Genomic DNA, 18,736 nt, shown 5'->3' with positions numbered 1-18,736 from the left:
CCAATGCGTTACCTCGTGGTATGCGAGGGGCCAGTCATCAATACCTTACCCCCGAGGCGGCCGTCATAATAACTAGCTTTTAACACTGCGGTGTAGGAAGATTTGCTGAGGGAGCTCCTCGGTCCGCCACGTGGCACGATCTGGCCGCTCGGCCGCCTGGGCACGGAATTCACGGGATTTTTGACAGAATCAAGATTGACAGGGCCGAGGTCGGCTCGGCCTTTGGTGGGGTCCGAGGTCGGCCCGGCCTCTGACCGGGGTTGGCTCGGCCTTTAGCGGGGTCCGAGGTCGGCTCGGCCGACCTCGAACCCCGCTGAAGGATCGTCCTATTTCAGCTTGGACCCAGACGAAGACGGAGCCGACCTCGGACCCCCTGAAGGCCGAGTCGACCTCGGCCCTCTCAACCTTGATTCCGTCAAGATCCTGCAAATCCCATGCTCAGACGGCCGAGCGGCTAGATCGTGCCACATGGCAGACCCAGGAGTTCTCTCTACAGATCTTCCGGGACCGCGGTGTTAAAAGCCAGTCATTATGACAGCCGCCTTGAGAGCAGGGCATTGATGATTGGCCCCTCGCATACCACCAAGTAACACCTCAGAGTGAGTGTGCACACAACGCATTAAAGAGCTTCCTCGAGCACTTCTGCTTGAAATGACGTGGCGGACCCTCAGAACAAATCTGAAAAAATATCTCCTGAATTCTCCGCCTGCGGGATTGATCTCCGTGTTGTACGCCGCCTCCAACTGATGGCCAGCTGATCACGAATTGATCGAGATTTCAGATAACGGCTGAAACCTTCACCATATAAAAAGGAGGTTGGGAAAGACCTTCGGTAAGCCATGATAAGCTATTAAAAGCGTTCTTAAGTTACAAGAGATCATCAAAGGCACTCAGAAAGCTCCTCCTCTGCTCAAAAAGGCCCGGCTAACCTAGCTATCGAAGGCAGGTACCCCGGAGCGTAGGAAGTAGCTCTCTTTTTCCGTCGCCGCTGGCATCTCCTCGACTTCCTCTGGCGTGGTCATCCTCAGGCCAGATTTCAAGCACAACACATATCAATCAGGAGACCGTAATGCCAACCTAATATTTGATTATAACTTGCAATACCAGCCCAAGAATTAGCAATGACTCCCTCTGGACCTTTCCGTGCATTCACTCGCCAGTCGCCGCCTATCTCCGACACTGCTCTGGCTGAGGGTCCACCCCTACAAAAAGCACAAACAGCTGCATCCCTAATCACCACTCTCCCTCCCAATCTCTTCCATCACCCTCCATTATATTTCCAATGACCCCTTTCTATTTCTCCCTCTATACCAGATCGCTCTCGCTTACTTCGAGCCCCAAAGCCACCCTTCATCTTTTTGTTACGCATACGGTGGCCGCGCAAACAACAGCGGCACCGCTTTCATGACGCTGTTTCAACGTAGAGTTTCCGTGTAAATCCCCAGTCGAGATATGGCCTAGTATTGCTAATGAATGGCCCGTGAAGGACACTAGTATTGACCTCTCCACGAATCCTAGAGGCAAGATGACACTGGGGACTTTGCTCGACTAAGTTACATAACTGATATGCATCGGCATTGGGTGGTGCCCTATCGGCCGGTTGATTCAAAATATGCAGCGTATCAGAATGAGAACTGCACATTAACGTTGCATCCAAATGGTCAGGAGAGGTATAACCTACCAGTTACCTCCCAATAAATTAAAACGCTCAGGGATTTTGTATATCGTTGTGATCCTCCGCACCAACTTAAGAATTTCGACTTTGAGGAAACCTATACATTTTGAGCGCTAAGACAGGTCCATTATCGGAGAGTTTTCTCGATCGCATCGGGTGGTTGTTGGCCTGACGAAATCAAGCATGGAGTTCACGCTTGCTTATTGTCAACTTGTGCTAATTTGGCTACTGTAAGCCAACCAAATGGACGCTACTTTTAAGGAACAGAGCTATAAAATACCATATCACATTTCAACCAGGAATCTCAATAACGACACGCGATTCAAAAATAACTAATAAAGTAGCAGGTGCGATAGCAGCTTGGGAATCGTCAGGCCCTCCTATCCATCCATTCACGTGCCACCTCCGACGTTGCCCTGACTGAAGACCCTTCTTGTCCGAGAGAACGAGCTGCTGCATGACTGAGCTCCTCTGCCCTCTTCCGCAATCTCTTCCCTTCTTCCCCTTCCATCAAACGCTTAACTACACTCGCGATCTCATCCCTCTCTACTAGACCACTCTCGCTTGCCTTGGGCCTCAGCGCCACCTCCACATCCTCAGCGAGCATCGCTGCATTTATCCTTTGCTCCGCGAATAGCGGCCATGAAATTATCGGCACGCCTTTCATGATGCTTTCCAGCGTCGAGTTCCACCCGCAGTGCGATATAAACCCTCCGGTGGAGGCGTGGCCGAGCACCGCCACCTGAGGGGCCCATGAAGGGACCAAAAAGCCCACGCCCTCGGTCCTCTCCGGGAATCCCTCAGGCAAGAAGTCCAAGGGATTTTTATTCCCCTTGTCCCCCAAGTACGTGCCATTAACCTCACGTTCATGTGGGCTCTTCACCACCCACAGGAATCTCTGGCCGCTCCTCTCCAGACCCAAAGCCAGCTCCCTCGTCTGAGCGCATGTCAGCGTTCCCCCGCTCCCGAAGCAGACGTAGACAACGGACCCACGCGGCTGCCGGTCCAACCACCTCAAACACTCGTGCTCCTCATCCGGCGCGGTCCGGACCAGCGGACCAACCGGATAGACCGGAGGTATACCGTCAGCTTCCTTCAAACCTTTCACGGCCTCTGGCTCCAGATCCTCGAAGCTGTTCACCAGAATCCCCTTGGCTTCGTAAAATCGTTTTGTGACGCGGACAAACCACTTGTATACCTCGTTTCTCCGGTCCTGTATCGGTTCGAAGAGATCCTCCCCTCGGACCGGCACGCACCCGGACCCGGGCAGGCGGACCGGCTCGGGCAGGTCCCGGTATTCCCCTTGGAATGAGGCGTCCAGCGTAAGGATGTGGAAAGAAAGGGAGAGAGCCGTGCATGAGCAAGTGAAGTAGAGGTAGGCCGGGATGCCAAGCTCGGAGGCCACGTCCAAGGCGTCGATGCAGAAGGTATCGATGACGAGTGCCGCGAGAGGAGCAGACGAGGAAATAGAGCTCAGAAGGGAACGGAGGTGAGGAAAGTTGGCCTTTATAGTTTCAAAGACGCGGGTCTCCAGTTTGGTGGTGCCATTCGAGGAGTCCTCCGGCGGGAATTCGGGGAGGCAGACGGTGTCGACTTCGTCGGGCAGGTTGTTGAAGAGAGCCCGGTCGACGGCGGCGGAGGGTTCGGCGGGGTGGGTGATGAGGGTGACGGCGATGCGCTGGCGGAGGACGAGGTGACGGGCTAGCTCGGCGAAGGGAATGATGTGGCCCAGGCCGGGGCTAGAGAGGAGGGCAATGCGGGGAGGCCGGGGTTCTTCCATGGGGTAAACTGGACCTGGTCTTGCCTGGGGTTGGTTGGGGGTGGCGATCTACATGTTCACTATATATTAACCGGAGCGGATTGCTGTAGGAAACGAATGCAATTAAACTATTAATGGTTTTATTTTGTCGTCTTTGTAATTATGTGCGGGAAAGTCGCAAATGAGCAGGCGTTTCTGACATGAGAAAAGATAAGCCATCCATCGCTTTTGCGACATCCATAGCATATTCAATATGCCATGAACAGAAGAAATTTAATGAGCAAGGATCTTTTCTTTTTCTATGATACGTGATAAGTATTTAAATATTTTTTTAGCGTGATATATGTGAACCACCAAATGCCCATTAGTTTAGGCAACCAAGATGGGCAGACGAAGTCGAGGCTAAGAAACTGTCCAATTAATGTGAGCCCATTCATGTACCTAATTCAATTACAATGATGCTTTGGTGACTTAAAGGCAGATTACGTATCAGTCAACCATGAATGATGTGGATTAATTGGGCCAAATTGGGGCTTGTTTGAGCTAACGAGTCTGATAAAACAAACATGAGAGTAATCAAGATAATCATGTACCCTAGTTAGAGAAATTTTAAATAATTCATGCTCTCGCTATTTTGCAATGAATCGAATTGAGAATTGAATGTTCTCTATCCCGATGGTTGATGATGCTAATTCTTTGGGTTGACATAGAATATGCCAGTTTGATTTTATTTTTATTTTAATTTTGTACCAAATTCTTCTCAATGTGGCTCCGAAAAATAATAAAAAATATATTGATGACATAAAGAGTGATGAAATTACCTACTCTCTAACAAGTCAAATTTTGGTGAACTTTAAACGGAAATTGTATTCTTTCTAATTAAAGATCGGGTTGAAAAGGTCCAGCCTTGCCGGAAGACCAAAATACTCTCAAACAACTCGAATAGGAGAAAAATGAGCTTTAATGAATCAAACAATCAGACCTTATGCATTGTAACTTGTGACCCGTATATCAACTCGACAACTTCGAGAAACAAATATCCATGCATTCATGACCAGCTGAACTTGGGTCGGAGTGGTTGGACTTATAAAATAAAGCAACGACTTCAGCTACCACGAAATTAAAAAGAACAAAAACAAAGACTTGGAACTTGCCCTATTCCGTAGTAAACAAGCTAAATGAACCTTATTTTAAGAAACACAGTAATAACACATCAACCTCACATTCCAAGTTGCAATTTGGAATCCAAATGCCAGCCTAAATATCATGAATCACAACTAATGAATAATGATACTTGGGATATGAGGTCAAAAACTATCACTCCATCTCTAACATTGTTGCATGCGAAGACCCGCTCTGGCTTGAGCTGGCATGCAGATTTATTAAACACAGACCAAACCTATTGATTGGATCTAAAATTTGGTGAAGCGGGCAGGGCTAAGAACGCACTATCACTCGACGGTATTTTACGTCACTAGCTGAAGTTATTTTAAATAGATTTTGATAGTCCATACTTAGTTATTTACATAAAAGTAATTAATCAATTCTTCCTTCGGTGGATAATGAAATATATATATGCTGCTCATTTTGTCTTTTGGATATTTTTAAAACTTTATTATTTATAATATAAAATTTATCAATAATTTTAACTTTTTTGCAATATATATAATTTTTAGATTTAAAAAATTAAATTTTTAAATGATTCCTGATTTTTCTGCTTATATTATAATTAAAAAACAGTTCAAAATTTATCAAAATAGTTATGCATATTCTATTATGTTAATTTTTATATATTTTTTAATGTAGATTTTGGTCCAACCGGCCGATTTCGTAGCAGTGGTGTTTAATAACTATGCTGCAAATGGTTCTTCTTTTCGAGAAAAACGTTTTCACCGGCATGAATTGCGGAAACGCTGCCGCACGTGGATGGCGCAGAGGATCGTGTTATTTTCTGCCTTCTAGAGTAACGGGCACCGAGAACACGTGAACGATGGCCGTTTAGAGCAGATGGGATGGTAGCCAATGGCCATCAATAGTGTCAGTTTTTTTTTTCTTTGCGATAAAACTAGAAATTCGTACTATATTTTAGTAAGTATATATCTAAAAAAATCAAAAAATAATCTATTCTAAAATTTTATTTTGGAGCAAGCATCAAGATGGTCCAAAAGTACAAGACTCGAATGGTGAGCCACGAAAAAAAGACCATAATCTGTTTCTCTCTCGATAAATGCACCTCCAAATATTTTGTGGTAGGAAGTGTGTTCTCAACCCCTAACCCATCCAAAATGGCGTTATTTTCCATGTGAAAAAAATATTGTGTCTATATTGACCGATAAGCATAATTTATATTCGGTTTTCTTGTGTAACTTCAATATATACGTGTAATTTATTAAAAGCCTGTAGCATTAAAAAATGGATTAAGATTTAGCAGGTACATACACTGGCTAGGGCCAATATGTTCTAAGCTCAATAACGTCAGTCTGGCCAATGTAGGCCAGTGATAGTACGCCCCATCTCCTATACAGCATTGAACCAAAAACAGGGAAATGAATGCATAAGTGGCCCAACATGGAGAATCATGTTAAGTTAGGGCAATAACTTAGATAAGAAGACTAACTTCAACTAGGATACAGACATATCGTGCAAATAAGATGACTGGCCTTCAAAGGAGAATTTTAACTGATTTCTTGGCTAGAAATAATAAACCTGTCTTGCATGATTTGCTTGGGTAGATGAGTAGGAACGGATATGGTATTAAAACCTAGAATGCTAAAAGTTTGAGATGCTAATTGGTTGAGTTGATCAAGTTACGAGCTGGTATTATGTACCAGCGACTTAATTATTGTCCTTCACTCATTCCTATTTTTTTAGCATATATATATATATATATATATATATATATATATATATATATATATATATATGTATGTATGTATATTTGTATGTTTTTGTCTACATATACCGATATACGCCTCTCCACGGTTGAAATTTGCGGGTGTCTATGGTTCTTTTCGAAAAGGAAACAGCCTGAAGCTTAATCCAAAAAGAGAAGGATACACTCCGATGGAAGGTTATCCTCTCTATCCCCGTTCCCCCAAAGTTCTTGCCTGATGGAAAGAATCTCCACTCAAAGCTGGCAGTACGGCTGCATTTACTTCTTCGATTTTCTGCTCGTGTTTTATTATCATTGACAAGCAAAATCGAACGAAATTTTACAGAGTAAGGCAGAGAGGAACAGAACAAAACAGAGAAGAAGCCAAAAAAAAAAAAATGGCTTCATGGGTTTGTGATGTGACGCACCATGAAGCTATTCTAATTCCAATGGACAGCATTTCCTTCTCCGAAATACCAGATGGGTAATATTTTCTAGTTCAGAATTAAAACAGAAAGGTTTAGTTTCCGACCACTAATTCTCGATGTCCTGTAGTTCCATGGATGATTGAGAAAACCAAGGATAAATTACGGGTAGATATATCACAGGTCTCACCAAATTATGTCATTTTATAGTATATGAATGGTTGATAACTAGGAGCTGGACCTCTCCTGTTTAATCCATATCCGAGAAGATCCCAACTCAACTGTTCCTAGAAAGAAAATAATATCCTATACCATTCGTACCATATCAGTGGTGTATCCTGGGATACAAAGTATGCATGATAAGATAAGATGTTCAATGTTCTTCTTGAGCACTTTTATATGTTATAAACGCATCCTTTTGATTCATCCTTTGTTCATTTTGATTTGAAGAAATAATGTTTTTTAAGAAATAGTGAAATAGAGAAGGTACTAACTAATGTGCGGGTATCTTTAGTGTCATGGAAATAGGAGAAAAATCTATGAACACTTAGGGGATAATAGCTGATTTTTTACTAAGAACTTATGCATCTCACATACCCAGTGCATGAAGCCAGCCTTGAATCCAATTAAAATATATGTGACTTGAGTACCATTTGGCTACGTAGCATACAGAAGGTACCGACGGTTTATATTACTTGCCAACATATCCACATTCATTGTTGGATCCAACAAGCCTGGCATGCTCAGAGTCTCTGATTGATGTGCACAGAAGAGTCCAGAGGCATTTCCCTAATTAAATAACGGGCGAAGCCAAGAAGTGTCTCTTGGAACCATTTATGCTAATAACAAAGCCGACAGCAATACCATACGTAAAAAATTACATAGAAGAAAAGCTACATTAAGTCATCTGCTAATTGAATTGACACGATCTTTTTAATTGTAGAACGGCCTAACTAGGCCACAGCTGCCTTCTAAGGCCTTTCTCACCTTCCTCTCACGACGGAAGGGCGGAGCCCAGCGACCCACGACTTCAAGCAGAAGCCCTTATAGATGGACCAACGAATAGGCCCAAAGCCCACTGGTCATGCATAAGCCGGAAAAAAAAAAAATCCGTTGTGCGGGATGTTGAAATCGGCCCTCCGAAAGACACGCGTCTTCCATGGAAGGACGCGTCTTCTTCGTCAAGAAACGTCTCGTCTTCTTCCTTGCCGAGCGATGTTGCCGGCCACCGATGCTGGAGAAGATCGGAGAAAACTCCATCAATCGCTGGCTCCGAAGTTCGGCCACCACCGCCGGAGCACATCAGAGGCACCAAAACCGTCGTTGCCGACCAGATCCAAGGACTTTTGACCCCAACCCTCACCACGCCCCGCGTGGGGGTCAAAGTTGCTATTCCCAACTCGCCTCCCAATCGGCGACCTTTTGCTCCGGGGTTTCGAGGACTTCTCAAACTTCCGTATGTTGTACTTTCACAGACCCAAATGATGTGATCTCGGGTTCGGCCCAATCCTTACTAGGCTTGATCCTGAGCCGGCAAGCTCAATTACACCAAGATAGGCTTGGTCATGCATTGCAAACAGCTTCTTTTTTTTCTTTTTTTCTTCTTTTTTTTTTTTTCATTTCATATCTACCTATTAAGAATATTTTAATTATTTTAATTTGAAATTGTAAATTTTTTAGTAGCGTTAGATAGCTCATGTATATATACAAAAACAAGGATAAAAAAAATGACTAAAGCAGCAAAACAACTTTTTTATTAGGGTATACGTGCAAATATCAAGTTTGAAAGAGTATCCATACAAAATTTGATATTTAGAAGAATATTCATGCAAAAATATCATATTATTATTATTATTAATCTGGGGTTCACGGCCAGTTCAAATAAACAAGATGGATAATGAAGACAAATGTTAATTAGCCATCCAAGTCCATTTATGCATACCAATATTGCAGTGACTTTTTGGTCGGGGCCTTGAAGGCGTGCTGATTACTTGTCTATGAGGCATGAATGGTTAGATTAAGCATGGGTGGGTTTGATACCATGGGCCCGTTATTTAGGATGATGATGGGAAAGAGAGAGTTATAGGCAAGATTTGCCGGACATATAGGCTACCGATTCAAGGTGAATGGAAAACAAAGAGACAAGGGGGGAGAGGGAGAAAATGAGAAGAAGAGAGGAGGAGAGAGTAAGCGAGGAAGAGAGAAAGAAAGGGGAGGATTACAACCTGACCCTAACCCAGTAAGGAGGGAGGGAGAGAGAAAGGGAGTGGGAGGAGAGCGAGAGAGAGAGGATCCTTACCGGTGATGTTGCAAGTGAGGGGGATTTGCTCCAAGTGTGAGAAGGGGTGGGAAGGTGCTTCGAGCCGATTGCATAGGTGAGTGGCAATCACGTGGGTTTCTCAAATGATCGAGCCGGTGGTGCAAGGACTTTTTAAGCAATTTTTTTAGTCAAATGGACCCTAATACGGTGGACATCTTTTCAAATATTTAATCCAATGGATCCAAATCAATCGAGCGAACTGTCCTAATTTTTCATGGTTCGGTTTGGTACATCCCAAACCGGATGGTTCGTCCAACTTTAGTTATAGCTCTCCATCTCCGGACCGTCCAACTGCATGTTAATAGAATTGGCAAAGGTGAGAACCACAGCAACAAAATACCAGCATAACATATACAATCAGGAGACCTTAACGTTAACCTAATATTCGATTATAATTTGCAATACCAGCTCAAGAATCACTTCCTCTGGCCCTTTTCGTGCATTCACTCGCCAGTCGCCGCCTATCTCCGACACTGCTTAGGCTGAGGATCCTCACTTGCAAAAAGCACAAACTGCTGCATCCCTGATCACCACTCTCCCTCCCAATCTCTCTTCCCTTTTTCACCCTCTATTACATTTCCAATGACCCCTTTCTATTTCTCCCTCTATACCAGAGAGTTCTCGCTTACTTCGAGCCCCAAAGCCACCCTTCATCTTTTTGTTCCGCACACGGTAGCCACGCAAACAACAGCAGGACTGCTTGCAAGACGCTATTTCAGTGTAGCGCTTCGTGCACAGCGCGTCGTAAAATCCCCAAATGAATGGCCCATGAAGAAACCACAAAGGCGATGAGAGTTTTTGGAGCAGAGAGGATCCACCTTAAGGAGACTCCTCCATGGTGATCGATTGGATATGGAGAGTGAACTGATATGGGGATGGTCACCCGTTGATCAATGAGACTCGTAGACTAGTCAGGAGGATAGAGTCCTTCCAGACAGTATATGCATTTCGGAAGGTAAACGGAGCTGCAGATTGGATTGCCTCCTTCGTTACCCGACACTTCGAACATTTTATTTGGACCAAGACCACTGATATTTTTTTTCTTCGTTGTTTCATTTTTTTTCTTTTAACTTGGCTGCCTATACCTATTTAAAAGCTATATGAATTGTCGTTTTTATCCCCCCTAAAAAAAAAGAAGAGAGAGAGGAACCATAAGGCCAAGCCCTTGTCCTCCCCACGAATCTTAGAGGCAAGATGACATTGGGGACTTTGCTCGACTAAGTTTAACATAACTCATATGCATCGGCATGGATGGTGCAGATCGAACATAAGTAATGGGCTCTCTTGCGAGCCAATGCGCTCAGTAGAACGGTGGTAGCACAAACTTAGGATGATCATGTGCCCTATCGGCCGGTGGATTCAAAATATGCAGCGGATCAGAATGAGAACTGCACATTAACGTTGCATCCAAATGCTCAGGAGAGGTCTAACCTACCAGTTACCTCCCAATAAATTAAAACGCTCAGGGATTTTGTATAGAGTTGTGATCCTCCGCATCAACTTAATAATTTCGACTTCGAGGAAACCTATACATTTTGCGCGCTAAGACAGGCCCATTATCGAAGAGTTTTGTCGTATCGGGTGGTGGTTGCCCGTTGGCCAAACCAAATGGACACTACTTTTAAGGAACAGAGCTATAAAATACCATATCACATTTCAACCAGGAATCTCGATAACTATAGGAGATTCAAAAATAACTAATAAAGTAGCAGGTGCGATAGCAGCTTAGGAATCGTCAGACCCTCCCATCATATCCATTTTTATTTTTATTTTTTTTGCCGTCAGACCCTCCTATCCCTCCTATCCTATCCATCCATTCACGGGCCACATCCGACGTTGCCCTGACTGAAGACCCTTCTTGTCCGAGAGAACAAGCTGCTGCATGTCTGAGCTCCTTTGCCCTCTTCCGCAATCTCTTCCCTTCTTCCCCTTCCATCAAACGCTTAACCACACTCGCGATCTCATCCCTCTCTACTAGACCACTCTCGCTTGCTTTGGGCCTCAGCGCCACCTCCACATCCTCAGCGAGCATCGCTGCATTTATCCTTTGCTCCGCGAATAGCGGCCATGGAATTAACGGCACGCCTTTCATGATGCTTTCGAGCGTCGAGTTCCACCCGCAGTGCGATATAAACCCTCCGGTGGAGGCGTGGCCGAGCACCGCCACCTGCGGGGCCCATGAAGGGACCAAAAAGCCCACGCCCTCGGTCCTCTCCGGGAATCCCTCAGGCAAGAAGTCCAAGGGATTTTTATTCCCCTTGTCCCCCAAGTACGTGCCATTAACCTCACGTTCATGTGGGCTCTTCACCACCCACAGGAATCTCTGGCCGCTCCTCTCCAGACCCAAAGCCAGCTCCCTCGTCTGAGCGCATGTCAGCGTTCCCCCGCTCCCGAAGCAGACGTAGACAACGGACCCACGCGGCTGCCGGTCCAACCACCTCAAACACTCGTGCTCCTCATCCGGAGCGGTCCGGACCAGCGGCCCAACCGGATAGACCGGAGGCATATCGTCAGCTTCCTTCAAACCTTTCACGGCCTCTGGCTCCAGATCCTCGAAGCTGTTCACCAGAATCCCCTTGGTTTCGTAAAATCGTTTTGTGGAGCGGACAAACCAATTGTATACCTCGTTTCTCCGGTCCTGTACCGGTTCGAAGAGATCCTCCCCTCGGACCGGCACGCACCCGGGCAGGCGGACCGGCTCGGGCAGGTCCCGGTATTCCCCTTGGAATGAGGCGTCCAGCGTAAGGATGTGGAAAGCAAAGGAGAGAGCCGTGCACGAGCAAGTGAGGAAAAGGTAGGCCGGGATGCCCAGCTCGGAGGCCACGTCCAAGGCGTCGATGCAGAAGGTATCGATGACCAGAGCCGCGAGAGGAGCAGACGTGGAAATAGAGCTCAGAAGGGAACGGAGGTGAGGAAAGTTGGCCTTTATAGTTTCAAAGACGCGGGTCTCCAGTTTGGTGGTGCCATTTGGGGAGTTCGGCGGGAATTCGGGGAGGCAGATGGTGTCGACTTCGTCGGGGAGGTTGTTGAAGAGCGCCCGGTCGACGGCGGCGGAGGGGTCGGCGGGGTGGGTGATGAGGGTGACGGCGATGCGCTGGCGGAGGACGAGGTGGCGGGCTAGCTCGGCGAAGGGAATGATGTGGCCCTGGCCGGGGCTAGAGAGGAGGGCAATGCGGGGAGGCCGGGGGTCTTCCATGGGGTAAACTGGACCTGGTCTTGCCTGGGGTTGGCTGGGTGCAGGTGGGAGTAGTGATCTATATGTTCACCATATATTAAGAGGAGAGGATTTGCTGTAGGAAACGAATGCAATTAAGCTATTATTAGCTTAATGGCTTTAGTTTGTCGTCTTTGTACTTATGCGCAGGGAAAGTCGCAACTGGGCTGGCGTCTCTGACACGAGAAAAGATAAACCATCCATTGCTTTTCCCACAATCTATATAGCATATTCAATATGTCATGAACAGAAGAAATTTAATGAGCAAGGTTTTTTTTTTTTTTTATGATACATGATAAATATTTAAGTATTTGTTTAGCATGATATGAACCACCAAATGTCCGTTAGTTTAGGTAACCAAGATTGGCCGACGAAGATCGCTGTACCTAATTCAATGGCATTGATGCTTTAGTGACTTGAAGGCAGATTACTTATCGCTAGGTTATTTATTTGTTTTATTATTTTTGGATTTCTTTGGCCGTATGAATTTGAACCATCTTTGTACCAACAAAAAAAAGAAAAGAAGAAAGAGAGAGAGGCAGATTATTTATCAGTCAACATGAATGTTGTGGATTAATTGAGCCAAATTGGGGCTTGTTTGAGCTAACAAGTCCAATAAAACAAAAATGAGAGTAATCAAGATAATCATGAACCCTATTTAGAGAAATTTTAAATAATTCATACTCCCGCTATTTTGCAATGAATCAAATTGAGAATTGAATGTCCTCTATCCTCATGGTCGATGATGCTAATTCTTCGGGTTGATATAGAATACGTTAGATATTTTATTTTTATTTTAATTCTCTTCGATGTGGCTTCTAAACATAATAAAAAATATATTGATGACATAAAGGGTGATGAAATTACCTACTCTCTAACAAGTCAAATTTTGGTGAACTTTAAACGGAAATTGTATTCTTTTTAATTAAAGATCGAGTTGAAAAGGTCCAGCCTTGCCGGAAGACTAAAATACTCAAAACAACTCGAACAGGAGAAAAATGAGCTTTAATGAATCAAACAATCAGAGCTTATGCATTGTTACTGGTGACCCGTATATCAACTCGACAACTTAGAGAAACCAATATCCATGCATCATGACCAGCCGAACTTTGTGTCGGAGTGGTTGGACGACTTCAGCTACCACGAAATTAAAAAGAACAAAAACAAGGACTTGGAACTTGCCCTATTCCGTAGTAAACACTCTAAATAAACATTATTTTAAGTAACGCAGTAATAACAAATCAACCTCACCTTGCAAGTTGCAATTTGGAATCCAAATGCCAGCCTAAATATCATGAAGCACAACTAATGATCCTTGCGATATGAGCTCAAAAACTCTCACTCCATCTCTAACATTGTTGTATATGAAGACCCGCTCTCGCTTGAGCTGGCATGCAAATTTATTAAACACAGACCAAACCTGTTGATTGGTTCTAAAATTTGGTGATGCGTGCTGGGCTAAGAACGCACGATCACTCGATGGCATTCTAATAGAATTAATGCTCTATTATGCTTATTTTATGTCTCTAGCTGAAGTTATTTTAAACAGATTTTGATGTTCCATACTTAGTTATTTACATAAAAATAATCAATTCTTCCTTCTGTGGATATGAAATATATACTACACATTTTGTCTTTTGAATATTTTTAAAACTTTATTATTTATAGTATAAAATTTATCAATAATTTTAACTTTTTTATATTATATATATATTTTAGATTTTAAAAAATTAAGTTTTTAAATGACTCCTGATTTTTCTGTTTATATTATAATTAAAAATAATTAAAAAATTATCAAAATAGTTATGCATATTCTATTATTTTATTTTTTAATATATTTTTAAAATTTTAGATATATTTTTAAATGTAGATTTTGGTCAAACCGGCCCAGGAGTGGTGTTTAATAACTATACTGCAAATAGTTTTATTTTTCGAGAAAAACGTTTTCATCGGCATGAATTGCGAAGACGCTGCCCGCACATGGATGGCGCAGTGGATCGTGTTATTTTATGCTTTCTAGAGTAACGTGCAGTAAGAACACATGAACAATGGTCATTTAGAGTAGGTGGAATGGTAGCCAATGGCCATCAATAGCGTCGTTTTTTTTTTCCTTGCGCTAAGATCAGAAATTCGTACTATATTTTAGTATAAATATATCTAAAAAAATCAAAAAATTAATTATTTCCAAAAATAGTCTATTCTGAAAAATTTTCGGAGTAAGCATCAAATTGGTCCCAAAATAAACCACTCGAGTAGTGAACCACGAAGGAGGCCATCCACTTTACAGCCTGTTCACCTCTAGGTAAATGCACCTCCAAATACTTTGTAGTAGGAAGTATGTTCCCAATCCCTAACCCATCCCAAATGGCGTTATTTTTTACGTGAAAAAAATATTGTGTCTATACAGACCGATAAGCATAATTTATATTCAGTTTTCTTGTGTAACTTCAATATATACGTTTAATTATTAAAATCCTGTAGCATTAAAAAATGGATTAAGATTTAGCAGGTAAATACACTGGCTAGGGCCAATATGTTCTAAGCTCAAAAACGTCAGTCTAACCAATATAGGCCAATAACTATTCTTGAAGATAAGCAGCTACCGGTGTGGGCGGGCAACTGAGCGGGTGTGAGCGGGTGCGCCAAAAATCGTGCTACCGGTGTGGCATTTCCCCGAACAGTTGGGGAGGGGGGTGGAGGATGGCTAACCGGGGGGACAAAGGCAAGGGGAAGGAGACGGAGGGAACGAAGTCGCCAATGCCTGGGAAGCGTCAAGGTCCGGGGAAGGCTGGGTCCTCGCGGTCCTGGTCGGAGGTGGCTAGGGGCTCGGCCCGACCTCCCGTGTGGACCAACCACGAGATCCCAGCCGAGGAGTTAGAGGAGGTCCAGCGGAGGTTTCCGAAAGTGCTGGAGCTGTCGCCGGAGTGGGTGGAGAAGGAGAGGGAGGCTTGGAGCTCCACGGCGGTGATTGGGAGGAGCTTGGGAAGGAGAGTTCCGGCTGAATGGGCTGCCCGGGAGATGAAAGCAAAGGGGAAACTGGACTACGAGGTTGAAGCTTTCCCCATGGCCGCTGGGTATTTCGCCATTCGTTTCCGGAATGAGGAGGACAGGGAGGCGGCGCTGGCAAGAGGCCCATGGATCATTGCTGGCCAGTTAATGGTGGTGGAGAGATGGCAGGCCGACTTCGTCCCTGGGAGGAAGGAGGTGAATAGGGTGGTGGTCTGGTTGCGCCTCCCGGGGTTGCCACTTGAGTACTGGCGCAAGGAGTCCATCTGGGCGATTGCAACGGAGGCCGGAGTCCCAATCGAAGCGGATGGCTTCACGGTGGATCAGCGTCGCATGGGGTATGCGAGGATTAAGGTTGAGGTGGACGCCGGATTACCCGTGCGGCCGGGGGTGTTCATCAGGGGGAAGGAAGGGAAGCTCTGGCAGACCTTCCAGTATGAGTTCCTGCCGCCGGTCTGTTTCCGATGTGGTCGGCTTGGCCATGGAGGAAGCGGTTGCCGATATACTACGCCGGGGTCGGCTTCCGGGAGTGGGGGGCCGGTGGACAAATCGACTGAGGGGGAGAAGGCTGGCCATGAGTCCAGTGGCCAGTCGGAACCGGCAGGGGATAGCGAATGCGGCCGACGAGTCTATGGCCCGTGGCTAGCCACGCACAGAGTGTCACCGGCGCCGACGAGCACGGGTGCCGGCCCAACACAGGAGCGTCCGGCCGTTCAGCCCGTGCCGAGTCCCTCCCACGTGGTGCCGACCTCCCCGGAGTCGCCTGCGGACACTGATGGGTGGCAGAAGCCAACCAAGGTGGCTAGGCGACGGTCGCCGGAGACGGGGGTGGTGGGCGACTCGGTGGCGCCGGACCTTGGGCAGACTCATCCTGAGTTGGGGCCGAGTCTTCACTCCGAGTCTACTGGGACTCTGGGTGAGCCGGGCCAGGCGGAGCTGGGGCGGGTCGGTTTGGATGGGCTGGTGACCCGAGGTCGTATGGGCCAGGCGGAGACGGACCAGGCCGTTGCAATTGGACTGCCGTTGGGCCGGGGTCCAAGTCCGATGAAACGGGCTAGAAGCCCGACGAAGAAACGATCCGGAGCGGGATGGGGTGCGACTGGGTCGACCCTCCCCAGATCGGTCTCCTCCATCTCGTTCGACGATCTGGCGTCTCGCCGGAGGGAGGCAGGGAGGAGACACTTCCGGAGCGCCTCCCTGCCTCCGGCGAGGGACCCTAACCGCCCTCTACCGGCGGGTGACACTAACCGCCCTCTACCGGCGGGTGATGCTGCCGGTGGAGCACGGATGGAGAAGACGTCGACGGTGGAAGGTGTTCCCGTGCCGACCGGAAGGCGAGCGGCGGAGGAAGTACCACCGCTACAGACGGCCGCGAGGAGAGGAGATGGGAAGGCCACCGCCGACGGACAGGGGTTGGAAGGGGGTGAGACGGCTTCACGGACGGGTGCGGTTATGGTTGATGTGTTTCCGGCTGGGTGTATCCAGGAACAGGTCGACCGTTCCCGTACGCCATCAGGGAAGGGGAAGCCTGTGATGGGGCACACAATGGAGATGAAGAGTTCCATCCCATCGCCTTCAGGGGTTGTGGTGAGGAGAGGTTTGTCAGGAGGCTCCGGGCAGGGATCATCTTCACCAATTTTGGAGCACGGGAAGGTGGTAGATTTGCTGAGAGCTGTGATCCAGGGAGACACTTTGGCATCGATGGAGGGAGAAGCGACTGCTGCATCAGATGTGTTCGGCCCGGGGCAAGAGGGCAGTAACTCTTCTTCTGTGTGTTAATGAAGGTACTAGCTTGGAACTGTAGAGGGGCGGCCAAGCCGTCTTTCTTGTCGTCTTTTAAAAGATTAATTCAGATTCATTGCCCGGATATTTGCTTTCTTTGTGAAACCCGGGTGTCCGGAGATGGGTTACGCCGTGTGCAGCGGCGATTGGCAGTAGATTGGGAATCTTTTGCAGTTGAGTCTCGGGGCTTGTCTGGGGGCATCCTAGTGTTATGGAAGCGTGGGATAGCCTCAGTAGATATCATCTGCAACTGCTCTCAGCAGGTAGTGATGGTACTTTCGGAACCAAATGACCATCCGTGGGTTCTATGTGGGGTTTATGCCAGTACTGACTACCGGACTCGGAGAGCCCTTTGGGATGAATTGACGACTCTGTTGGCCCAGGGAGTACCGACTATGGTGGTAGGTGACTTCAACTGCATTTTAAGCCCCAGTGAGAAAAGAGGAGGTAGGGCCTACTCAGATTCTGTGGACAGAAGGGAGTTTCGGGAGGTCTTGGAGAGGAATGGGTTGGTAGACCTCGGCTTCTCAGGACCTCGTTTCACATGGTGCAACAATCAGCTTGGGCATGCTAGAGTGTGGGAGCGGATTGACAGGGCACTTGCATCCCCAGATTGGATTCAGCGGTTTCCATCCTATCAGGTTAGTCATCTACCTCGGATTGCATCTGACCATTGCCCTCTCCTGATTTCCACAGCTTCGGGGTCCACTCATCACAGTCCTTTCCGGTTCGAGAAGTTATGGTTGTCATACCCCCAGTCCTGGGATGTGGTCAGGGAGGCTTGGGGTATGCCAGTACGGGGGGATGCCATGCAGAGGGTGTCGCGCAGACTGGAGCTTACCAAGCGACGCCTTCGTCGATGGAACCGTGAGGTCGTCGGTAATATTTTTCGGAGATTGGAGGGGGTGGAGGCTCAGATAGTGGATTTCCAGGGGCGGGAGGATCGGGGAGAGGAGCTCACGGAGGCGGAGATGGTGGACTTACGACGATCACTAGCTACTCATCATTCCTTGCTCCGCCAGCAGGAGATCTTTTGGAGGCAGAAGTCCAGAGTTCAGTGGGTTAGGGATGGTGACCGGAATACTAGTTTTTTCCACCGATCGGCAGTCATCAGGAGGCAGAGGAACATAATTCGTTCCTTGAGGGTTGGAGTTGGTCCACGGGTGGAGGAGGATGCTGCAGTGAGACGGGTGCTGTTGGAGTTTTTCAGATCCAGGTGGACGGAGGATGGTGGGACACATGTCACAGGTCAGCTCCCTAGGCCGCTGGTGAGAGTTGAGGAGACAGAAAATGCAACTTTGATCCGGCCAGTGTCAGAAATGGAGGTGCAGGAGGCGGTATGGAGTCTGGCCGAGGATAAGGCCCCAGGACCGGATGGATTCCCACCTTTCTTCTTTCGGAGATATTGGTGCATTATTCGGAGGGGAGTGGTGGAGGCAGTACAGTTTTATTTTGGTCGGGCAGTGATGGCAGATGATTGGAAGGCCACCTTTATAACATTGATACCGAAGCGTCAGGATGCTTCGGAACCGAGTCACTATAGACCTATTAGCTTATGCACTACTATGTACAAGGTGGTTGCGAAGATCATGGTGAGGAGGATGAAAGATATATTGCCGAGGATCATTAGCCAGGAGCAGGGAGCTTTTGTGGGGGGGAGGAATATTTCTGACAATATTCTGC

General features: G+C 46.7%; 2 protein-coding genes across 2 annotated transcripts; both read right to left on the bottom strand.

The window, feature by feature from the left end:
* Nucleotides 1-1,929: 1,929 nt before the first annotated feature.
* Nucleotides 1,930-3,653, bottom strand: LOC120111609 (UDP-glycosyltransferase 72B1-like). The gene has a single exon (XM_039129141.1). It carries the CDS (start codon nt 3,453-3,455, stop codon nt 2,046-2,048), a length of 1,410 nt encoding a protein of 469 aa, XP_038985069.1. The 5' UTR covers nt 3,456-3,653; the 3' UTR covers nt 1,930-2,045.
* Nucleotides 3,654-10,711: 7,058 nt separating this feature from the next.
* On the bottom strand, nt 10,712-12,356 carry LOC120111608 (UDP-glycosyltransferase 72B1-like). The gene has a single exon (XM_039129140.1). The coding sequence runs from the start codon at nt 12,245-12,247 to the stop codon at nt 10,787-10,789; it is 1,461 nt and encodes a 486-aa protein (XP_038985068.1). The 5' UTR covers nt 12,248-12,356; the 3' UTR covers nt 10,712-10,786.
* Nucleotides 12,357-18,736: the final 6,380 nt, after the last annotated feature.

This window comes from Phoenix dactylifera, chromosome 8, assembly GCF_009389715.1.
Source record: "Phoenix dactylifera cultivar Barhee BC4 chromosome 8, palm_55x_up_171113_PBpolish2nd_filt_p, whole genome shotgun sequence".
Taxonomy (NCBI): domain Eukaryota; kingdom Viridiplantae; phylum Streptophyta; class Magnoliopsida; order Arecales; family Arecaceae; genus Phoenix; species Phoenix dactylifera.
The sequence above is the reverse complement of the archived record's forward strand: the minus strand, read 5'-3'. Positions and strand labels throughout refer to the sequence as shown.